The sequence below is a fragment of the Typopeltis vanoorti genome, chromosome 4 (genome assembly GCF_054136105.1).
Source record: "Typopeltis vanoorti isolate ZY-2024b chromosome 4, IOZ_Tvanoo_1.0, whole genome shotgun sequence".
Lineage (NCBI taxonomy): Eukaryota > Metazoa > Arthropoda > Arachnida > Uropygi > Thelyphonidae > Typopeltis > Typopeltis vanoorti.
In genome coordinates this window covers 99,986,005-100,012,121 of record NC_143552.1, presented here as the reverse complement: position 1 = coordinate 100,012,121, position 26,117 = coordinate 99,986,005, and the positions used below count along the sequence as shown (strand labels likewise).

The 26,117-nt window shown below is 32.7% G+C and overlaps 1 protein-coding gene and 1 pseudogene across 1 annotated transcript in view; both read right to left on the bottom strand.

The window, feature by feature from the left end:
• Positions 1 to 25,677, bottom strand: part of LOC150107547 (neurotactin-like) — a 31,215-nt gene extending 5,538 nt beyond the window's left edge. Inside the window, exons 1-5 of the mRNA XM_090392125.1 lie at positions 25,399 to 25,677; positions 21,541 to 21,819; positions 18,971 to 19,292; positions 17,773 to 17,844; positions 15,732 to 15,887 (exon numbers count right to left, since the gene is read on the bottom strand). Coding sequence (XP_090248251.1) covers positions 15,732 to 15,887; positions 17,773 to 17,844; positions 18,971 to 19,292; positions 21,541 to 21,819; positions 25,399 to 25,677 — 1,108 coding nt within the window. The remainder of the gene's footprint in view (positions 1 to 15,731; positions 15,888 to 17,772; positions 17,845 to 18,970; positions 19,293 to 21,540; positions 21,820 to 25,398) is intronic.
• LOC150107548 (U5 spliceosomal RNA) lies at positions 1,138 to 1,251 on the bottom strand (annotated as a pseudogene).
• Positions 25,678 to 26,117: the final 440 nt, after the last annotated feature.

The following is a 26,117-nucleotide window of genomic DNA, read 5'->3' as shown; positions in this document are numbered from 1 at the left end:
ACAAATACAGAAAACACAAACATCTCCCTCCCCCTGTAAATCAAAGCACACAAAAGAGCTATCAGCTGCTGCATTCGAAACCAGATATATACCAAAAATTGAAGCAATTACTATAATAAGCCTATCGACACATCCTGACCATAAACTCCCCATGGAATCCTTCTCAATAAACAAAGATTCAAAATCTAACAGTAAAAGGCGGTTCCAATATTTAATTTCCAAACTGAAGTATCGAAAATTTCAGTTTCAAAATCATTTTTATGATAACATAACAATAACCTCCGACCATCAGTTTTGTTCGTTTTTTTTTCACCTAGCACACCGCCTCTCTCTCTCTCTCTCTCTCTCTCTCTATCATCTCCTACTTATCAAGACACATGAATAAATTCTCCAGTACATTTTTATCCCATTTATCCCCGACTTTTCTTATTATACAGTCTAACAACTGTATAATAAGAAAAGGTGTAATTCTTCTTCTTCTTCATTCTATCAGCGGAACGTTAACTCTTAACACAAAATACCTTAACATAAAATTCCTTCCCTCAATCCTAGTCTAAATCGACCAAATAATTTCATTTCTTTTTTACTTTGTCCATTCTGCTCCCTGCCTTCGAAACTAACTCTATATATTCAACCTCTTAACCAGTCCCTCCTTTCCTTAACTGAATACGAACTGTTCATATCTAACTCACCTTCAGCTGTAAATCCACCCACCCACACACAAATAAAATAAAACGATGTAAATTGCGTGTGCACTTTAGAAACCAAGGTGACTACTTGGAGGTCTCGTGCCTGTCAAGTACCCCAGATTAAAACCTTCAAATATAAACTTTTGAAATTAACTTAATGAATGGTAGTACCAGAACTATTGTTGGTTTAACAATTAAAAATTGTTAATCGATAATTTTCATTTTCGGAATGTCTTGGACCAGCTATCTTTGATTGGCTACAGGTGGGGATTTAGCTTCCCTCTCAGTTTCCAAAAGTTAGGTAGGTGAAAGAGCCTCGCCTATTCCCTATAAAGGAATAAAAGACGTTAGCGGATTGTTTATTTATTTATTATCGAAGAAGTGATTTGCATTATCACATTGAATACAAAACAGTGTAATGTATCAGCTGTTCTTCTTTACCAAATTAGTTCCACAATGTGGAAACACAAAAATTTACTAAGAATCTCATTATTTTACTCCTCTAAATGGTAATTTTTAGTAAAAGGCGAAAGATTAACCCTTTGTAAAGTAATGAGAGATATTCAATGAGTCCTTGTAAGGACTGGCTTAAAGGGACGAGGCAAGAATGCTTTTTATCTACCCCGTTATCTGTAGAGGACAGTGTAGGGATAAGGTGTTATTGAGCTATTAAAGCTTTGATCATGGCAGGAGGGTAACAGCAATAGCCAAGGCCTCAGTTAGAACTTCATTTACTACAGCATTGCCATCATTACCCTGCAAGGGTATTGATCACCGTATCTCACGGTCCTATCCCCATCCATTACCGTCCCAGGGTATAGATATTAATATAAAATTAATTTAAGAAAATAAATGGCGTTGGAAATAACATTAAATTTTGTATTTTTTATATCATAAGATGAACTAATTTCTTGAATGATTACTTAAATTTAGTGTTTTTGAATAACTATAACTTCTATTATTTATATATAAAATAGTTAACTTGAATATTTTTAAGATAGGATAATAAATGAAATATATTTCGAAATTTAAATTATTCATATTCATTTTAAATATTTCAAGCTTTTGAAGATTTGCTTGAGACAATTTTTATAAATGTAAAATGCATATATATTAAAAATAAATGACAAAACTCATGTTTTTTTTAATAAGCTAAAGGAATAAAAGTATTGTATTATTTACGAAACATAAACTTCGAGGTTACTTATTTTAATTCTGAATAATGACATTATTATAGTAATTACCGAGTATTTACTTTGATGTTGGTACAGCGATAAATAAATAGCAAAATATACTTTGATGTAACCCGCTGAAAGAATGATAGAGCTAAACCCTGGGAGGGTAATGGATGGCAATGCTGTAGCCAGTGAAGTTCTAACTGAGGCTCGGCTATTGCGGTTACCCTCCTGCCATGATCAGAGCTTTAATAGCTCAATAACACCTTATCCCTACACTGTCCTCTACAGATAACGGGGAAGATGAAAAGCATTCCTGCTTCGCCCCTTTAAGTGAGTCCTTATAAGGACTATAAGGATGTAACCCGCGTGTAGTATGTCTACATCACAATACTACTGCAAAGTTTATATATAGTTGAAAGATGTAACGAAATATAATTTCATTATTCCAAATAAAATTAACTTAATTAAATAAACCAAACTTTATTTAATATCAGTTGATATCTGCTTTTTTATTCAAACCTAAATAGCTCTTGTTCTAAGACATTTTTTTTTCAGCGTATCCTTTCCGCTTTTATTTATTTGATTATGTTTGCATTTCTATGCAAATAAGTTTTGCAGTACACAGGCTGATAAAATTTTGCTGCACAATATGTTTAAGTAATTATCTATTCATGAAAGCTGCGAAGTAAAAATTACGAATCTATTGAAAAGATCATTTTCACTCTTTTTAATTATCAATTCTTATTTAAGATAAAAAAAACAGATGTCCAATCATATTATAAATAGAGAATATTGGAAGAAAATCATGTAATTGATCTAAGATATGTATGACCATTCCACCATGCCAATATTTTTATGGATATTACAGAACATTTTTCATTTTTGTTCAAAAATTTTCCAAACCAAAAATAGGGTTGTTTTAATTATAACTATATTAACTATGTAGGAACTGCAAGGAGTAAAATCTTATGCAAAAGACAGATATGTGCTAAGTGTTTCAATTTTTTCTATAATTTGTTTAAATAAATTTTTGCTTTACTTATTTAGTAAAATAATTATTAATATTTTTTGATTTTTATCTAATGTAATTATTAGAAATGATAAATTTTTTATACACTTAAATTGAATAATGATAGAATAAATATATAATAAAATATTAAAATTATAATTTGGAAGTCCTTTTTAGGACTCCCAAAAATATATATATATTTTTAGGACTCCCAAATATAAATATATATATATATATATATATATATATATATATATATATATATATATATATATATATATATTCAATAAAGTGGATACCTTACTGTCTTCTTCAGATAACGGGAAACATGAAAAGCATTCTTGCTTCGCCCATCTAGCCAGTCCTTTTAAGGATATTACATTTGTTTTACCCAGCCATGACTAGAGCTTTTAGCTCAATAACACCCCATCCACAGAGATATTTTCATTCAGATGAAGGAATAAAGAGTAAAGAACTCAGCCTATCTCCCAGTCCTTTTTGGGACTTTATGATATTATTTTCATTCAGATGAAGGAATAAAGAGTAACGAACTCAGTCTATCTCCCAGTCCTTTTTGGGACTTTATGATATTACATTTGTATTAAAATTTTCTATATATGTATATTTTATTTATTTCCATAATGTTTCATCATCTAAAAATTATCTGTAAATCCATGAATTTTTGTTGAGCATTCCCTGAGAGAGTTGACTAGAGCCCACCTCCCTCCCTCGCCAGTAATGTGAAGAGTCGTCCAAGAATTTATTTTGAACCAACAAAAAAAAGTTGAAGCCTGTAAGCCAAAATGCACGTTTTCTGTGGAAAAGTTATGGCTAACTGCAGTAGTTATTTATTTTGTTAATATCAGTCCTGTCAAATAAAAGATTACCTATCATACATTTCGAACTGTGGTTGAATTAATGTTACGATAATCCAAAAAAATCTTCCGTAGATACCAAATATTGTACATTTTTCCCAACCACTTCAGGCCTCCAACAAGCAGTAATTAAGCCCCATTACTTACGGATGGCCAAAACTGTATAATAAGTACCAACCGAATGCGAGCATTTATAAACTAGATATGCGGGAGCCGATTAAACAATAATGTGTTCCAAAAATGTTATTTTTAATTTATTTGGAAATGAAGGGACCTCATTTAATATTTAGTGTTATTCCTTCATACATAAACCATAATGCTATCAATAAAAATAAAATGCGGTTTAATTTATTGGAATATAAGTTAGCTTATTTAGCAAACTTTATTCATGATTCATGAAAAATTCGTTTGAATATAAATTTAAAACTAAATATAAATTGACAGCAGAAATTTGTTAGTATATACTAATTAGATTTTTTCTCTAGTATCAATATCTGATTATTCAAGACGCTGTCTCTTATGAAACAAAATTAATCATATCTTCCTACAGAAAAGCTCAGCGAGAAAGTTGATATTATAATTAATTTATGTATAAGTGTTTTAAGTTTATTTTAATATTCAATATATATATATATATTTCGAAAAATTGAGATTTTAGTAGTCTTTTTTTTTGGGGGGGGGGATTGTAATGAGGACTGTTCTAGACTATCAACAGATGTTTCTCGTTTTTCACTGGCTTAGAGAGATCAGGAATGAAGGCAGATCATCAGAACTGGCTCAAGAAACTACTTAGACACAGTAGTTTTAGAGATCGAATAAACTGTCTTCAGCGGACAGCTGTAAGACAACCTAAGTAGAGAAATCTGATCTTGATTGCAGATCTGGTTATAGTATAATCAAAGGTAAGTAAAAGTGAAATGAAAACTTTATTGGAAGAAGAAAAAAAAGCAGGACTCTCTGGTAGCAGTATTCAAGTTAATGAGGTTGTCCACATCCCACGTGAAGAATAGCAAGGAGAATCATTGGTATGACTTCCTACTTCCATAACCAATGGTTTAAGGTAGCGTTTACCAAATGGTGGGTCACGAAAGCTAAAAGCAAGGTCGCCTAAAAAAAAACTCTCGAAAACCTAGGTGTTTCGTTTTTGGGTTTTCTTTTTTCACGAATTCTAAAATCCAAGTAAATAGCGTTTAATCGGGACTAATGAATAAATAATTTAATTAATAGAGACGAAAAACGCGCTCCGTCCGCGTCGCCATTTCACAGTCTCTTTGTTCGCGGTAAAGTAGCTCAACTAATGGCGAGGCTGCGCGGTGGCAACCGCGCCACCAGACCAGCCGGTCTGGCGTTTGTTTTAATCGCCCACCACGTACTCACTCTGCTTGTTCAGTTTGAGTTAAGCATAGAGAGAGAGCGTATTTTTTTGTATTTACTGATTACGTGTACCTTGCCCAGTGGGTTCGGCTGAACAACCGTAATTATTATAATTGTTTCTAAATAATTTATTTCATTCTTTCTTCATCTCGCTTGCCATTGCCCATTTAACGATGGATAAATGGGTAATAAAACAACAAACAAACAATGTGCCGGTTACAAACTCTTCGATTAGCACCAATGTACAATCGAGTGACGTGCACGAGTTCTGAGAACAGCACTAACAAACGGCCTCACGATGTGTTGTCTACTACTCTTACAAAAAAGAAGATGTACTGACCCGACAGTATTCTGAGGATTACATACAATTCGGTTTCATCAAGGGTGCTGATGGCAAACCATTATGTGTTATTTGTTGTGCGGCACTTTCAAAGGAGTCCATGAGACCTTCAAAGTTGAAGCGACATTTGGAATTGAAACATCCGAACTAGTAATAAGCCAATAGATTTCTTTATAAATAAAACGAGAGAACTAATAGCTATCAAGAACACTATGCCTTCGAATTTTTCTCAGGGAGCTCAGTCTGAAAACTTTGTAATGGCTTCTTATGAGATATCAAAATTAATTAACCAGTTTCAGCAATTAATTTTGCTGAAACTGGTTATCCTCACTCAGAAATTAATAGATCCAGCAATGAAAATGTTAGCATCTCGAATATGTGATAAAAAACAGGAGAGCCACGTAAATATGTTGACGCTATCAAATAACACAGTGAAACGTAGAATCATGAAGATGGCAGATAATATCGAAGAAACTGTCGTAGGTCACTTAAAAGAGTGCAGTTGTTTTTCCTTGCAAGTCGATGAAAGTACAGACATATCGGACAATGCCAATTTAATGTGTTTTGTGAGATACGATTGTGACCATACAACTCACACAGAATTTCATTTTTGTAAACCTCTGAAAAGAACAACAGCTGAAGAAAGTTTTAATTTGATTGCAAATTACATCAATGTAAATGGTATTGAATGGAAGAAATGTGTGGGACTGAGTAACGATGGAACCCGCTCAATGGCAGGCGCACGTACTGCACTTTTCCCCAAGATCAAAGTCGTAGCACCAGACTGTGTATAGGTGCATTGTGGCATTCACAGAGAAGCATTAGCCGCCAAAAGAATGCCATTGCTTTTAAATGCAACTAGGCAAGAGTGTGTACAATTTATAAACTCTATAAAATCTCGTCTATAAAATCCATTGAATTCAAGAATATTCTCTGCATTGTGCAAAGAAATGGGGAGTGAACTTGAACATCCTTTACACTGCAGGGTGCGATGACTCAAGAGGGAATGTTTTAAGAAGACTTATTGAAATGAAGGATGAAGTTTTAATGTTCTTAGACTAACATCCCCCACCGGCTAGGGATGTAATATTTGAGTTCAAAGACAGTTTTCATGATGTCAGTTGATTAATCAAGGTTGCCTACCTTTGTGACATTTTTTATTTTTGGAATAATTTAAATCTGACATTACAAGGTAGCAATGCAACTGCATTTAAAGAACAAGAGAAGCTGGAAGCTGCAACCAAAAAAAAAACCCAATTTGTGGTCCCGTCATATGGAAGCAGGGAATTACAAATCTTTTACAAAAGCTAACAGAAAGAGTATAATATGAGTTCCATGCCGGATGAGATTTCAGCTGTATCAAGGAACATATGCCAGGACTGCAGGTTAGTCTCAAGGAATATTTCCTCCACAATCAACAACAACAAAGCATGAATAAGGAAACATTTTACAGGGAACGCAGAATCTGAAACAGAATTGCCGGATTCAGATATTGAATCTATAATTGAACTGTCGTGTGATACGGCACTCAAAGACATCTTCAACACAATACCACTCACGGGTGGGTTTTTGGCTGTCTTACGGTCAGGAGTACCCAGTTTTAGCAGAAAAAGCGATAAAATTTCTAATGTCTTTTGTCACAACCTCTAAGTGTCAAACATGCTTTTCAAAACTGGTTTTTCTAAAAAAATAAATATAGAAACCGACTGGAAGTCGAACCGGATTTAAGAATAACGTTATAATCTTTTCCTTTAAAGCTGAAGTCTCTAGTTAACAAACAACAGCATCACACGTCTCATTAATAAATTACTTGGCTTTAGTTTAATTTCTTTATATTTTTGTAAGAGTAAATGCTTCTTTATAATAATAAAAATAAATGAAAACTCTATGAACATTCAAATCTATTTTATTTTACCTATTGGCCATAAAAAGTTTAGTGGGTGACGAAGATGAAGTATTAAAATAATAGGGCCAAGGGAAAAAAAGTTTGGGAAACCTTGGTTTAAGGCATTGGTTACTGCCATCACTACGTAATCATAAGTCACGTGATAGTAGTTTAAATTCGGAATTGTCCAGATAAAGTCAAGTTTCTTGTCCTGTAGCATGCCACTGCACTGGAAGTTGTTTTTCAGAGATCCCTAAAAGGGCCTGTTCATTCTTTAAAAAAGTAAGAGAGAGAGAGCGAGATGGTTTGTATAATAACAATAGACTGCATATTGGAACATTATGACGTCATTCACAAACGTTGTGGTAGTAAACAATTGAAGAATATTTATATTCACGCTACAGAATAACGTAGGCATTTCAAAATTTAATTAATATGATAGATTTTTCATATTATATTTAACATTCTAAGGTAAGTTTCAAATGATAACTCAAAATTAAATCTGTCATTTATCTGAAGAAGCTGTTTTCTGGTTGAGTTTACCGTGTCTCTTCTTTCGATTATCAAGTGACAGCTTGTCTTATTCAGACTTTTCGGTTTAGCACGTTTCCATGGCAAAGCTGTTACGAGAAACTAATCTGATAAACTAGTCTTTGTTTAAAAACTTATGGGTTACCATCAAACAAGCAAAGTTTGCATCAAACGCTCTTTGTCAAGAAAATGTATCTCGCAATGGAAAACAAATCTTATTAAATGGAGGATTTCTTATCCAATTACTTGTTCGTAATATTTAAAAGTAAAGGATTACCATAACGAAGAATGTGAACAAACGTAGGTACTATGACGACCGTCTGGATTTTATTACAGACTTTATGATGTTGACAAAGGTAAGTTTCAATTGCTGTCATGGACTCGGATCCGATACTGAATGATATGAACATGGATCCGATACTGAACTGTTCAAGAACTATAAATATTTGAAAAAGTGCTACGGAATTTTAAATGATTAAAATAAGACGATCAGATACTTATTTCGTAAAGCATAATGATTTATTTCTAATTACATATGTGAATTATTGAAATATTCATATTTTCTCCTTGTGGAAAACATAGAGCTTCTGGAAATTCTGCTAGACATATTTCGATTTGGAATTCTTCGATTGCATCATTATTTTCATCACATAATCCTACATCATGTGGAATATTTGACTTTGACATTAAAAAACGCAGAGGACAACTGCACTCTATGACTGTGAGGCACAACAACGAACTTCAATGGTCGCTAACGTTCGATGTACACGTTCGATACATGGAGGCACTGTCTTGTTTATTGATCTTGAGAGTATTATTTTTGAGAAACTATTATAAACGTGAATTGTAAATTCTTGAATAAGCATTTTGCTAAGTTTAGATGAAGGATTTTTATAACTTAAAAGACCTATAAGCTACCGTAATTAAGTACATTATTTCTGGTTCACTCGGTTTTCATGTTCTCCTAAGTGGTTGAGTGAATGGCAGATGAAAATTCTCTACTTCGTGTGGAATAGAACGCTACGATTTCCACCCGAATAACATTTATTGTGCACGAGAAAATTTTGAAAAACCAGAATTTTGAAATTAATTTTTTTTATTTATTTTCGAAAATCACTTTTTTCTCTTAATTTCACAAGTGTCCTCCAAAGTATAGGGATGAATTTTTCCATTGTGTAAGCATAAAAAAAAACGATAAACACCCATATCATAGCGATTTTCTATCTTTTGTTAGAGGAAACTCACTTCCAAATGCAATACAAAACCTTGAACTTTTATTTTTACTAGAAATGTACCCAATCCTCTTTTAGTAAAGTGCTTCCCTAGCATAATAGCGATATTTTCCCTTTTGTTGATTAATATCGAACTCTGTCCAGAACGGAAAGAATTTTAAAAAGATCTTTGCAGCTGACGATGAGTTAAAGAAGTTACATAAAATGACTAGAATACTTCAGAACACTCCATGATTTAGTGGGCCTGCAAGGGGACCGAATCCACCGGAGGTCATAATGGTTTGGCTTATGAATATATATATATATATATATATATATATACACACACATGTATATCGAATGATGTGCCTTCACAAAGTCGAAGCGTTTCCTTAAAAACTTTTATCCTTTTCGTAGATTTTTTTAAAAATTGATGTTACATACAGAGAAGGTTAGCGAATTACGTGTTTATGAACTGCACAGAATAAAAAAAAAAGTATAACTGGTATTCAAATGGCTTCCTCCCCCCAAAAAACACGCAGTCATTCAAAGAAAAAGGCACGTCCTTTAGTCGAGAAAACTTGGTTTTGAATTCTTTCCAGGACGTGAAGAATCTTTAACCGAAGACGAAATGGCCAATCTCATACAAATGCAGTAGAGCGTGCGTAAACTTACATCCTTCCCCCGCTCATCAAGGCAGACATCGGGTCGTTAAATACATGCAGTTAACATGCTACAAATACCTCATGGCCTTGAATTGCAGGAAAAAGCACAAATAGTAACAATACATTTAAAAAGAAAATACATTAAAAGCGTGTAAATATGGGCAAAAAACGTTAATTTCTTTTATATAACTCTTTATAACAAGATTTTTCTTATTTACTATTTACACCCAAGTTTAAATGACCTAAACGTGGACAGTATTCACGAAAATTTCGTTTCTCTCCATTTACATCGGTTATAAACCTTTCAAAACTCACCAGACCGAAGCAAAGACACATATTGGATTAGAAGATGATGTTCATGCTACCAAGAGGAAAACACGATTCCTCAAAAGGCAGCCAATTAAGCAAACTATCAAGGAATAGGCTTTGTTACGCTATTCGAAACAAACAATGCATTAATTTTCTCCCTTTTAAATTAACGTTCTTGTGCGCCTTAAGTTTATTTAACGCGTTCTCTGCAAGTGTAGAAACTATTGGGTAAAGGGGCTTATTTCAACCCCGAACCTTGTGTACTTTAATTATCTCAACTAAAACAGATTACCGCTTCGAACAATAGGGCATTCATCTTTACAAACTTGGGCGATTGGAGATGAAGCCAATTATGCACGGAAAGTACAAAGTTCCAACGAACGTTACTTTAATTTTCATACAAACTCTGTAATCACTGTGTTACAATGTAGTTAAGTTGATTACTAGAATTCCAGGTCAATTATCTCACGACGGTTAACAATCGAAGTCCAAGTAATTAGTACAATTATCAAGAGTCCTTAGTCCGCAGGAAACTCACCGTGACAATATACAAATGGTTGGTGCCTGTACATCAATTAATTGATCTTCATATTTTAAACAAGCTCCGTTGACATATAATTTAATATCTTGGTAAGCTGAGCGACCCTTGACATTGTAGGAGAAATTTACGGAAGAGGGGGATACGATATCTGAGGGACGGTGGGCTGAAGTCACTACCACAACCAACCCTTCCTTGTATACGGATTGCATTTCGTATTTTGCATAATAGAGTTGCCTAGTAATGGAGTTGTGCTCAGACTGCTTGCACTCCTAGTCAGGTTTCCGTTCAAACTTTTCTCGTCTCTCTCTCTCATTACTTCATGGTGGCATCTGCTATGCCTTGGTAGCGAGAGAAAGTTCAGCCAAGGATGAGAATTTGTCGACCTTTAGCTTTCGAATCGACAAACAGGGTCTCGTTTGTATAGAGTCTGTTCAGTCTTACAATTTTCTTGCGTTCTTAATTTTGCTCAAAAAAATCAACTAATCGAAGATAAACATTTAAAACATCGAAGATATATTTATAATCTAGTGAGTGATCTTTTTTTTTTTTTGATTAAATGCGCCTATTGTGCTATTATTCAGCAATACTTAATAAATGAAAATATTTCAAACAATGACACCCTTTTGATTGGAAAGAACAGGGTTCGAATCCAGTATAGGATCCAAAGCATCGCGTTTAAACCGAAGGTGAGTTAACCAATCTCATCCTGTAAACAGGCCCGTGAACATTGAAATAACACACACACACACACACACACACAGAGCAAAAATTTGGTTTCATAAAATAAAACAATATTTTTGTATCACTATTTAAACTTAAGCTCATCTAAACATTTATAACAGTCAACAACATAATGACCTTGGCAAACCTATGAAGGTTATTTTTCTCTGGAGGATTTTTCTTTTTCCGTTGCATCGGATTACATTGGGTACTAATGCTACTGATGGTATCTTTCAGATAATAATGAAAAACACCCACATTCTTTACTCTCGATAGCAGAGTCTAATATCGTCATGGAAACATCGAAGTCTACGTCACAATACAATTTTATTATAGACAACAGCAAACAATATATGATTTTGAAAACGGTTAGGTGACTTTTTTCAAGTACTACTATCATCGGCACAAATATATGGAAGAAGAATGGGACTAGTTGATCACACTTAGTATTCTACTAAGACATTTTCAATCATTTTAGATTACATAGTACAGACTCTAGCCAGTATTTTTATTTTATACTCACTCGTTACTTTTATTAGAAATTTATATCGAAAAAAAAAAATAGGGTTTATGTTCATTGAATTCCGTTGTCTCAAATGACCTAGTGACCTAGTTTTAATAGCTCCTTCTGCTAACAATTTAACAACAGAATTAAGATCAATCGTACATTGATTTTCAACATTCTACATTTGGTCAATGAAGCTTTAGTTTTGTTTGCGAAATATCAATGCAGAACTGGAAACAAAAAGTGAAACTAAAAGTGTTTCAGTGGGTAAAAGGCATTGCATAACATGAGGTTATGAAGTGTACATCTGAACCTTTAAAAGAGTGTGTGGATTAATGTTGATAATGAAAAGAATAAAATAAAGTTGAAACTGTAGCAAGAAACGCGCTTCTTAAGTAGACTTTATGCATGAGAGTTTGAATCGCTTCGTAATTCCTTAATATCCTGTCAAATACGAGAACACCAATCAAGGTTCTGCAGAAGAAAGTATTGCAAATGAAAAAGAAGTCAAATAAAACCGTTTGTTTTTTTTAGTTCCAAGGAACACAAGAGCCTCTGTAGCTCAGTCGGTATAGACAAAGCCGTTTAGTTTGAAAGACCTGTGTTCGAATTCAAGTAAGACGCGAAGAACGTTTATCAGACCTTTCCATCTGAAGGTGAGTTATCGGACCTCATACGGAGGTGTTAGAGATATTTCCATTCAAGATTTGCCTGGTATTTCGGTTTGATTTTTTAATTGTTCATTTGTTCCATTGTTAGGAAAAGATTTTTATCATCATCATCATCATCATAATGCGTATCAAGGATTTAGGCTAGCATGGCCTGTTCCGGCCTTAGAAGTCATCATTGAATCGTTTAAGAGGACATCCTGGTTTTCTTTTTCTTAATGGCTTGTACTTTAAGGCTTGTTTTGATAATCTTTCTGTTTTCATTCTTTGAACGTGTTCCATCCATTTATGTTTATATTTTTTAATTTTTTCTATTACTGGTTCTTGGTTTAATTCTTTCATAATTTCTTCGTTTCTTTTGTGATCAAATATGGTATACTTTGCAGTTTTTCTCATAAACTTCATTTCTGCTGTTATTAATCTTTGTTTGTCTTTTTGTTTTATTGTCCAGATTTCGCTTCCATACAATAAGACCGGTAGGGCTAATGTATTGTATACTTTTAGTCTGGTTTGTTTTTGAACTAGGTTTAATTTAAATATAGAGTTAATTACACCTGTTATTTTTAAATATTTTGCAATTTTTACGTTTATATCTTTTTCATTTTCATATGTGATCATACATCCTGGGTAGTTAAATGAATTCACCTGCTCTAAGATCTTGTTATCTATTACTATTTTAGTTCTTGCTGGATCTTGTCCTTTAAAGGCCATAGTTTTTGATTTTTCTGTGGATATTATCATGCCATAATCTTTGGCTATCTCATTTAGATCTAAAATAGCTTTCTGTAAGTTATCTTCAGAATCTGTAATTATTATTTGCTCGTCGGCAAAGAGGAGAGTGTTTAAGTTTACTGTAGGAGAAAGTTTAATTCCTTGATGTAAATTTTTATTCCATTTTATTATTATTTCATTTAAGTAGATATTAAAAAGAGTTGCTGAGAGGGGACATCCCTGCTGACCCCTTGTTTACCTCTCTCGTATATGATAGCTCGTGATTTAATCTTATTTTCATTTGATTATTTTCATATATACTTGTGATAGCTTTTAGGATATTATTTGGTATTTGTCTTTCTTTTAACATATTAAATAATATGTTTCTTTTAACTTTGTCAACTGCTTTTACGGAGTCAATAAATGCAGTATGTGTTTCTAAATTGTATTCTCTTCTTTTCTCTATTATTAATTTTAGGCAGAAGGCTGGGTCTATACATGATCGTCCTTTTCTAAATCTATTCTGTACTTCTAAAATAAAGTTTTTGGAATATTTCATTAGTTTGTTATTTAAGATTCTGCTATATATTTTGTAACAGGAATTTAGTATACTGATACCTCTATAGTTTTTAGGGTCATCTCAACTATCTTTTTTAAAGATAGGAATCACAATTGCTTTTTTCTATTCAATTCGGGGGATACCAGTTGAGTAAATTTTATTTAAAAATAATAAGAGTCTTTCTTTGACTGTTTCTTGTTTCTTTCAGGCTGATTTCTAATTCTTCTTTAGTTATTTTCTTTTCATTTTCGTTAATTGTTTGCCAAGTGTCTTTTTTAAAATATTTGTCTGTCCACAGTTCTGTGCAGTAATTTAGAAATTCTTCTAATTTCAATTCGTTGTTTAATTTTATGTTTTCTTTAGTATCTGCATTTAAGTGTTTTAAAAGCTTATATAGATTGGGTCTTATTTTATTGAATTTTTTGGTCTTTCATTTGCTGCTGCATTTATTATCGTTTTTATATTAAGCCATTCTATTTCTTCATTTTGTTTTATTTTATCTAGATATTGGTTAATTCTTTGTTCATATAGCCATTGTGCATTTGTGTCTTTTTTGCTAGTGCAAACAATAAAAGGTTGTAATATAGCAAGTTTTTAAATGAGTAAGCTTTTGCATACAACAGTTTATAAGTAATATCACAAGCAAAGAGTATTGCATATAAGAAGCAAGTATTCTTCGAGTAATTTTAAAATTTTGTCAAAGTAGTAATGTTAAATGTCGAAATATTTCTTCTTTATAACAAGAGAACTATTTTATTATTTTCGTTGTGATGATGTGTGTGATATTATTTCATCCTTAATCACATTCGTGAATGATGGCGTCTCATGAACTACAATAGGTTTCGTTTCGATTGTTCATTCTGTTTTACTCTTTGCACTTGTTCATCCTGTGCTATCGAATTAATGTTCGATAGTAGTTCTTGTGCAATTGATTTTTCTATAATGTGGCTGGTCTGATAAAAACATGTTACTGGCGAGAATAAACGGCTCAAAAGCATTAGAATGCGGTGGAATGAAATATGGATAAATTATGCAGGATAAGCAACAACTTTTTTTTCTCACTGTGTTTAGAACCCAAGTCACGTTTATTCAAATGTTCACACTAATACCAAAAATATGAATTCTACAAGACGTTATTAAACTCGTGTAAATGCCTTGCTTTCGTGAATAGATTGTGAATTACAAGTAGGTAAAATGGTCTGCAATGTATTTAATTAATATTATTTTGGTGTAAGTGCATTATAAAATAAACTTAATTACTGTAATTAACTATTTGGTAGTATTCATCTCAATATTAAAAAATATATATATAGAAACTAAATATTTTCTAATATTTTCTAACGCTATTAGCAAGACTGTACTGCCTACTAAAACAGCAGAAATAGCAGACATCAGGTAGTTCTTCTGACAGCTAAAAATATACCACGCACTACAAAATAGAAGTATCATCAGGATACTTCTATTTTGAACGACAAAATGCTAATTGGTTAGAACAAACATTTGCTCTAACGACAATGCTTTTTTTTTTTGTTTTGTGTTTCAATTGAGAACCCCACTGCTTATATCAAATTTTAGGTTCGCAATTTAGGAGATTTCTGGTGATAAATTTGATTTGTCTAAGAAGTACTTCACATATTTCAGATTTAGTGGGAACGAAATTAATTGAAATTAAGCAAGTAAAATCTATGAGGCCGGTGTGTTAATTTGGGTGATTTTTCCGCCATTTTCTGTTTTGTAGGAAGACAAAAACTTAAGATTCAGGAAGAGAACCCTTCCATTTCCGTACGATAGATTAAATATCTTCTACGGTAATGGTTCTCGGCGGCATCCTAGTCAGGATTCGAGCCCAGAGAAAATGCCACCTCATGCACTACCGAGGTGCTATACTTAGAGAGAGAGAGAGAGAGAGTTGATCCACACAGTACAATGGAAATACTCTACAAAGCATGTAAATTACCTACCAGCGAAGTTAGAAGCATTGTAAAGACTCAAAGCCATTTGACTGATGGGTCCGAAACTATCGAGACTGGTCGTTACATATTTCTTATATTGAGTCCAGGTCCAGGAATGAAGGTCATCTGGTCCGGGCCAGAAGTCCACTGCTTGTGCCGCTGTTCCTGAAATAAATGAACACACACACACATAAACACCGTAAACAAATATACACGTTATCAATGCAAGTAAAAAGAAACATTAGCAAGGAAATAATTTTTAAAGGCATGAAAACATATAAAGTCACGTAGTACCTCTTCAGAAACGAATTCATTATCAAATTTTTATGTGTTGTCATCTTAGACATTGAGAAAAGACTATATCTTTGCTTGAAGTAGATTGGCGATCGCTTAACCTGAATAGGTTTGATTTTTTTTTCTGAAAATAAATTCTACATGTATCGCTGCACTATTCTTTACACTCTCTGATCAGGGTATTATTATTATTATTATTACGTGACACCTCCAAGGAGTCCAAAGACTTATCGAGGGAGAGCACCTACTCTACAACTCTCCTTATCCACCGCTCAATCCACCAACTACAGCGAACCCACATCATCTACTGTCGACCACCACCCCGAGCATTTATAAAGACAATGACAAACAACCATTCCCATGGAGGGATTCGAATCCACAGCCTTTGGGCTGGAGAGTGGATATGCTAATCACTCGGCCAACTAGGTTCTGCTTTTATATTTGTGATTTTTTCACTGACAGAGTGTTTGAGATGGGCATTCACATATTTTATGCAACACAATGTATATATGTGTAAAAAATGATTAGAGAACAATTTAAATATGAGTTTATTTTTTAACAGTTAGTTTTTAATTTTATATTTATTAAAATTATAAAATAATCTAATTCTTAAAATTGATTATTAATTCCTGTCAAGTTAAAAGAAAAACAAAATGTAATATGGTAAAACACTCGGTACTTAAATAAAAACAGGAAAGCGAAGAAAGAACCAGATTTCATGTATAATACTACATAGTAAACCAACTATCTTTGATTGTTTGGATTAGTAAAAGTGTGCTTGGGAGCAGAGCATCTGCAGTGTAGATCCTACTAATTCCATCTATCGGAATAAGACTCAATCGATTTAACTTAGATAACCCTTGCATAAAGAAACTTCCAAAATACACTGTTTACGGAGAGAGAGAGAGAGAGAGAGAGAGAGAGAGAGAGAGAGAGAGAGAGAGAGAGAAAATAATTATAAACTCTAGAAGAACATATCCAGCTGGCAGTCGATGAAATATCCCCAAAACATCTTTCGCGAATGCCTCTAATATCAACCTATGAATATTTTTTTCTCAATGCAAAAGAGGAAGATTGTCTCGATTGATAAAAATAATTGAAAGCCGGTAAAAAGGATAAAAAGCTTTAGAATTTCCTGCTTTGAATAATGTCAAGAATGAACTTTCCGTTGTTAGTTTTGTTCTCGTGTCCCTAATCTTCAATCAGCTCAAGTAAATCAGTCAAATATTGGTGTCGGTTATCTCTAAGTGCCTATCTAAATCGCATAATACGGCTATATTTCTTTAAAAGTAAATAATTCTTATTGCCAAATGATTTTTACGATTCTGAATTGGTTTATGAAAGCTATTAATGAAGAAAATGAGGTGGGCTTCTTTGATTTTATAAAATAATTGTAGAAAAGTGCAGTAAAAATTCAATTTTTGACATTTGTTTGAGATAGTGGAGTATAAATTAGCAGGAAAAACTCGTAATTCATTGTTAATAGTGCAGCGCCACCTAGTATGTTTTTTAATTTTTTTTTATTACTGATGTATTGTTACTTGTGTTACCGTTCGTCTGCTAGTATTACAAAAATCCATTGTTGATGTAGACTAAATTGGATTCCTGTTATTTAGTACGTTTAAGTATACATTAAACTATCGGCTAAACAAAAACTAATAATCGAAGTCCTGACGCTGGCACAAAGAGATAAAAGGACGCAATTTTTCTTTTCTTAATTACAACTTCATTTATTAATTAAAATTTTTGCACTTACCAATTAATACTGGAATCCCATTCACTTGTTCACTTCGGATTACGGCAGATGGCGGGGCTTTAATAATATCCCCTGGAATTAAGAAAAACAATTGCACTACTTTAACGAGCATTTAAAGTGCAACCAAATATAAGGCAATTTATTTAGAAGAGGAAATTATTTCTGCTTACTTATTATAAGTATAAAGCATTGTGTTATTTTACGTAATCCCCAACTGTTTATAAGGATAATAACTAAAAACTCATTCCTGGCGTTTTTTCAAATTTTTATAATTAATTTATAATTAGCAGTCATGGTAAAATACTATTAAATTATAATGACGCCGGAATCCAATTTTCTACCGTAATTAAAACTCAACCCCTAGAGTACAAACATTGAGTTCAAGACATTACAACAAGAAGCTCAAAAATTTATTGGAAAATATCACAAACACGAGAAAACTTTTGTTGCGTATCTTATTGGAGAGGATAAGGGAATCCCATTTGGGGATTTGAAATGCTTCGGGCAAAACCAATCTCTGGTACGAAAAATAAGATAATAAATAATAAAGAATTCAAACAGAAGGCTTTCGTAAAAATAAATTTTCACTCTTTGTCGAAGACTTGAATGTAAATTGCTGTCAAAGGACGTATTCGGAGGATAATGTGGTTTAAAAATGCATCGAAGCATCTATTTATATCAAAGAGAGACTTAGGCTCAACGGGTTTTTTTTATTAATACCTTTCTTGGACATCTTTGATGAAACAGTTTGCTGCTAGTTATTTATTGAGTACGCTTATAAGCATATATTAACATAATATCACTTGTAAATTTTACAATCTGTAAACTAAATTATAAAACTGTTGTTAACTGAAAACCACTAGAATTAAAATTTTATTGGATATCTTTTGTCCTGCGCATGCACGATTGTTGATTTCGTAGTTCTTGTTTTGTTATGAATGTACAAAAATATCTTTTGTCTTACTGCGCATGCACGATTGTTGATTTCCTAATTCACATGCTTTGTTAGAAATTAACAAAAAAATATCTTTTGTCCTACCAGTAATATAGCGCGTGCACGATTGTTGATTTCTCAATTAACGTGATTGGCTATGAAATGAACAAAAAAAAAAAGAATAATTGTAAAAATGTTTATTTATTTATTTTTTATTATGAGATTTTTGTAATAATGAAATCAGTGAAATCAGCAATATCGTACCGTCTGTTACGAGAAGTTGTTCTGGATATATTCCTTGAATAGGCAGGTCGTTCTGATCTCTTATTCGGAAAGATGGATCGTCTGTTCCCAAGTGTGAATTAATAGTTTCACCAGCTGGCTTTCTCCGAAGACACTCAGCATCCATGCAACCAATACGATGCAGAAACTTGCTCCGATTGTGTAAAGACATTTCGGGAAACGTTCGATTAAATATAGCCGTAGGACCAATCAACCATGCAGATCTGAAGAGTCCTTGAACACTTGGTGTTGTCATAAGAGCGAGTATAGAAGCTCCTCCACCATCTGCACCGAAAAGAGTCACCTGCAGAAGAAGAAGATATAGAAAAACTTAAAAGAAGGATATCATAGAAAGAATTTGGCATATAATAATAATAAATAATGATTTTTTCTTGAAAAATATCGTAAAATTATCATTTGTTTTAACGAGAGAGAGAGAGAGAGAGAGAGAGAGACTGAATGAATTTAAAAAATAAATACATCTTCCTGATATATTATATTATTTTATTTATTTTTCAGTTTATGTTATAAAAATCCCCAACAGTTTTATGTGCGATAAATCTATGTCAGTAATTTAATTTTTAGATTTTTTTAAATTATTAAAATATGACTTTTGCAATTTTGACTGAAAGGGATCGCTGCTTTTCAGTGTTAAGGTGAATAAATAAATATAATGACACACCTAAAATTGTCAGACAAAACACATAAAAAAAAAAACTGAATTCACGACAGCAACACGTTGTTTCATAACTTCAACACTCCCACACATCGCAATGAGCACCGTGGCTTTTAAAAATCCCCCCCCCCCCCATTATTTTAGCATCGAACGTACGCATTTCTTGAAACAATTAACACAATTTAAAATGCTGTTTCAGTTAACTTTGCGCGTGAGTCATCAAAATTATTCCCGGGCTGGACAGCACTGGTTAAAAGAATAAACTTCAAATAGTTGCCAAGATAAGCAAGGATATTTCTTTGCTCATCTTGGCAACAAAGATATGTCAGCAAATATATTTCTAAATTGCATGAAATCTTAATCACTAAACAACAGGAATACAAAAAATGAATATCTGTTTACCGAGATGGCGTTAGTGAGAAAAGAAAGTCTTCAGAGACAGAATATAAAAATACACTCGTTTTTTAGAAGTGCAGAGATTATTTAATGTAAAAAAATGTGTAAAAACAAGCATAGAAAGTTTTCTGAATAAGAATTTTCACTTTGTTTTTGTTTCAGTTTTGTTCTCATCGAATCAATTAACAATTGATTAACATTAACAATCTCATTCTCACTGAAAACAAATCAATAGATTAACAGAAACAAGTTACTAAACGATGTAATTTAATATAATCATGGATAAATTGCTCTCCTTTTTGAGACAATCTCAAAAAAAAAAAAAAAAGATTGGTTATCAATGGAAAATTCCTTTCCCCCATGCATATTGTTGCGAAGGGCATATCCACTGGGATAACCGTGCGGACACGTTTAATTATAATACATTTAAAATGGTTTAGCATTAGTGTCTATAATTTTATAAAAGTTATTAAAATAATATCATTCAAATATATTGTGTTATGAAATTTCATAAAATGAAATAATTTGTAATAATTTATTTATTCAGATTTTTCCTTTAGTTAATTTTTATTGATATTATTTAGTACACATTTATTACGTTTTTAAACATTTCAGTAAAGAATTTTATTTATATAAAATAATAAGACTAATTTAAAGGTAAAAATTCATAATTGTATTCAAAAATATCAAATAATTAATTATAAATAGCTCAATATACTGTAAATATTTGTTATATTTAATTAAAGTTAGAATTAAAGTATTTAATTGAAATTTATAAAAACATTTTTATATTTTAATTAAAAAAAAACAGTGTTTTAAAACATTTATTTAACTTCTTTAAAAAAAAACAGTGTTTTAAAACATTTATTTAACTTCTTCAAAAAATTGCAAATTTATCGATTTACATTGAAAACTTAATTTTTTAAAAAATAATATTAAATAATCCGAATTGTCTGATTTTGCACACTTATAAAGAGAATTGTTACCATTAAAATGAAATAATCCTTGATGATAAACAATGTAAGCTTAAATTATGCGTGATATAAGACTTATTAAATCATCATTTTTGAATCGTGCTTAAAAGATTGAATAATATACTATTTTAGTACTTTAGCTATATTAATTAATATATTAACTAATATGCTAAGCTAAAATTAGCTAGTCTTTTGCACACACATAAATTAAATAATATATTAAAATAATTATTTTAATATTTTTCTAAAAGTTTGCACGCGCAAAGAATTGCTCGTCGTTTTTAGTGCGTGAGTATTTTAGTTTCATCTTCATTTATATATTTATATCATTTATATTTAGTCACATTTTAAATTTAAACTAAAATTATTTTATATAAATTTCTTTTAAATTTAAATTACATATTTTGTTTTTATTTGTAAATTTCTGTAAATTCTTTAGACACAAAGAAATATTTTAATGTTAATCTATGTCTTATTCAGTCAAAGTAATTTGTACCTTAACGCACCTTCTCTGGATCCCCTCCAAAGTTTCTAATATTGTCTTTAACCCATTGCAGTGCAACCACTTGATCCCAAAGGCCATAATTTCCCATTGAGTCTGTCAGAGGGTTGTCAAACAGCATATCTAAAGCCATAAATCCCATTGTATAGAGTCTGTAATTCATCGATACAAACACGACGTTGAGTTGGTGAGATAAACTGCCAGAAGGACATATACCCGGATGGTGCCCGCTGCCAAACTGAAGGAAGCCACCGTGAATCCAAACCATTACTTCCAAACCTGCCTTAAGACAAGCAAGAATATCAGCTTTGTAACAGAAATCATTTTCATTGACAATAATTATATTTAATGATCTTCAGTTAACAATGACGCAAATCAAACATAATATTAAGAATAATTTCTGAATGGATAACTGTTAATTAAAATAAATTTTATTGATTCTTTTACTTTTATATGATTTTTATTATAAATTTTATTTTAATTCAGATTCGCCAATTTAATTTTTAAAAGTGATTTAAAAGGAATAAAATAATATTGCAAATGAATTTATTTTGCAATATCATTTACTTAAAATGTAGTGAGATTTAATTACTAATATATAAATTGATAATTAAAATAAAATAAATTAAAATAAAATGTACCAGTTTGTTTCTGGATCGTACTGGAAAATCCACGTCTGATCACATGTGATTGAACTTCTCCTGCAAGTCCGGCTTCGCTGTCAGCCGGACTTGCAGTGGATGAAGTAAAGGAGAAAATGGCAGCGCTACTGAAGCAGATAACACCTGATGACTTGCTCTGCTGCCAACAATGGAAAATTCGTATGCAACGGTGTATAGATAGAGGAGGGAAGTATATTGAAAGGGATAACAATTAAGTTGTGCAATTGTAATAATAATCCACATTTTTACAACCAGTCTCGTTATTTAATAGCCGCACCTCGTACTTCGTTTCGTCTAGCACGCTGAAGAAATACACTCAGCTGTAGTGATGATGGAAAATCACTGCCCGCTACTCTACATACCCCCCCCCCTCTCTTTCTCTGGTGTATACAAAGGAGTAAGGGATTATTTATTTTATACTTAAAACGACAAATTAAATAAATAAAGCGTATTCTTTGGAAATATGTATAATACATGATCGTTGGTTGGATTTAATAAATTACCGAATTCTCATCAGATAAAGGCAGACGACATTCTTGATCGAATTTAATTCTGCTGTTCTTATTGTTATAACAGATCCACTGCAATACATTAATCATGTATATCAGTATTAAACAAAAGATGCACATGAGGGATAACAATAGTACTCAATTAAATCTCACACGTTTGTTAGCAAACATCAGTTAGGGTCATTCATCATCATCTGTAGGCTTAGTCGGAATTCAATTGTAACACAAAGGGTGAGTTATGATGTCCTTTCGCCATACGCAGCGTATTACAAACTACAATTGGTAAATGTTGCACTAATACTGTTTCTCAGCTTGAGTAAAGCAATAATGGAACGAAGGTTTATCAGAGAAGCACTTTATTTCTTGTATTAGAATTTATTCATCTGTTATCCAAAGGCAGGCTTTTGAATGTCAGACGTAAGGTTTCCTTTGAATAGATAAAAACGACTATAAACTGACATAAAATAAAAATTTTTATTACTCTCTTTCCGGGTAGATTTATAGGGCACTCTGTTAGGTTACAACAAATCCATGGTACGTAGCTTTGACCCCCCATTGAAACAGCCACAGAATCGTATGAATGCTTCGTAGAACGGAAATGCACTAAATTTTTCATTTATTTACAGTAGATAAAGAAAAGGTTGATGCATTTCTGCACTTCTCAACACTAGTTTTATCCGGATGTTTGTAGCTTATTTTCTTAGGCAGTATAACAAAACCCAAAAAATAACGCGCAAAACAAAAACACTGAAAATGGATTAACTCGTATAGGAAAGTTCGGCGAGTTGTTTTGGTACAAAAATAAGATAAAAAAATGTTTCTTCTTTGAAGTTTTCGAAGCATAGTTTGAAGTAAGTGAGCAGCGCTAATTTATTCTGTATTTCCCTGCAGGGAATTACTGCACTGAAACAAACTTGATGGTGAGAATTTATAACTTTGTTTTCTTTAGGATTAGATGTTCGTCATGAAAGTTTAATGCACACTTTATTTGTCTCATAAGATATTAGTCCTTGAGAAGTCCTTCGCTTGCTAGATGTCTGACTATACTGGTCTATTGCTAAAGGTGAAAATCTAAACGCTATGAATCATAAATATATGGTTCGTTTTTCATCCGATTGGTGCATTATTAGACTGTATCGTAAACCATCATTTAGATTATAAACCTACTTTGGATTGACGAGTATCACTGCTTAACGGCGCTCGATCTAGTCTGCATTCTCAAATTAAGAATGCCAACATCTGAACCTTCAGGCTCTGAGTGATTTTCATTTCTTGAACAGCATGGCGTACTATTCAAGTTTAAAATAGCAAACTATCTAAATAGATTTATTAATAGTTTAACATAATGACAGAATGATTGCTGGTTGTTAATGGCATACGTAACTTCGTGGTAATTTCTATGACAGTAGACTGAAAAAAAAAAAAAAAAAAAGGCTGTTACAGATTCAACTTCATTCTTTAACTAGAAGATTTTTGTGTTTTACCATCGATCTTTAACCCAGGCAGGGAGCTTTTCCCCTCTTTTCTGGAATATTGGGTTTTAATAGCGCAACTCAAAGATATCGACCGTAGTATTTGCACTATTTCAATAATAATATCGTTTAGAGCATAGGTTCCCAAAGTGGGCGGTACCGCCCCCCAGTGGGCGCTGAAACCTTCTAGGGGGGCTATAGTGGGATCAGATGCATTTGGGGGCATTCAGGCGGTCTAGGGGTCGGTGGCTCTTTATAGAAGAAATTAATAATATATATTTAAAAATTAATTATTTTCGTGCTTTTGCGATTAGATAATCATTTAAAATTTAAACATTGCATTTTAATTCATCTTGTGCCCGTCTTACACGATCAATTTTTTTTATCAATTTTCTATTTCAATTCTTTAATCCTTTGAAAATTTACCATGTCAGATAGAAATAGATGTCAATTTTCTATGTCAATGAGAAAATAGAGTATGTGTATATATGTCTGTATAATAGGGGATAGGGGCGTTACAAAATTTATGTCTTGCAAAGTGGGTGGTGGTGGTCCGAAAAAGTTTGGGAACCTATGGTTTAGAGTTAGAAACGTGACGTGGCGGAAGTTGTCTGCTGCACTGTTATCATCGCATAAACTTACAAACCATTAGGTGAAATTTCACTGAACGACCGACTAAGTTCAAGATTAAGGCTGCTAGGTTCGTCATCTAAGATCCCCATCTGAGATCAGCTTCTTTCCAGTTTCAAAAAAACGTTGAGACTAAAAGAGTGTATTCTCTCTTTGGGGAGTAAAAAAATACATTAAAGGATTTATTTTGTATTATTTTTTAAATATATGTTAACGATAGAATCTAAAATAATAGATCAGGTTGTAAAATTTACAGTGGTGGATCTAATAATTCCTGCGACCTCTAGGATTGTAAAGGCGTGATCACAAGGACTGAATCAGGATCTTGACCCCAAGTCAAGAGATCATTTATTAGAGAAAATCGCTAAAAGTGGTGTTTTAGTAGTTTCTGCAACACACACACACACACACACACACACACACACACACACACACACACACACACACACACACACACAATTTTAATATATCAATTGTGAAGAGAGGGAAGTGACATTTTCTGCTAATGTATCGACTGTATGGAATTTATATTTTAAGCATTCTGCTATTTGCGTACTGATATAAGAAAGCTAAGCTATATAGGACTTACTGAGATGTCCGGTTTTGGAGTCCACACATTAAGATACAAACAATCTTCATCTCCTTCGAATTCTTTCGTGTAAGGATTTAACTGAAAGCACACAGGAGAAAATTCTCTTGCTCTTTGGCGACGATGTGCCTCACACCAGGTGTGATCAATCCACAATGGAACAGGCTTTCTCCACCTTAATCGACCAGTAGGCGGCTTGGCGTAAGGAATACCCTGAAACACAAAAACAAAAGAACTTTTGAGTAACGCACGCACGCACGCACGCACGCACACACACATATATACCGCGCAAGACACTAACTACTGTTTTCTAAATCTGTCTCCCTTTGTTGAACAACTAGTTCCGTGGCCTTTAATTACACCAATGCCTCATTCGTATTCTATTTGAATCTTCTTTTTGTTTCGTTATCATCATTCATTAGAAGCTGTCTGTCATTCTAATTCCCAAATTACATTTGACATTCTCTCGAGTCCTCAAATGACTAATGTGAAAGATGAACGAAGTAAAGAGATATTAGTTTACTGTACATCCATTTAAATAGCACATCTGGGATAAATATGCTTACTGTTCGAATTATTATTACAGGCCAAACCAAGTAAAATGACCAGGGCATTATTCCTATTTCTATGCTCTCTAAGAATTGTAATTAGATTAAAAAACGCATTGTGTTTGTGTGTGTGGGAGGGGGGGGGATTACTATCTTATAGACGATAGCAAG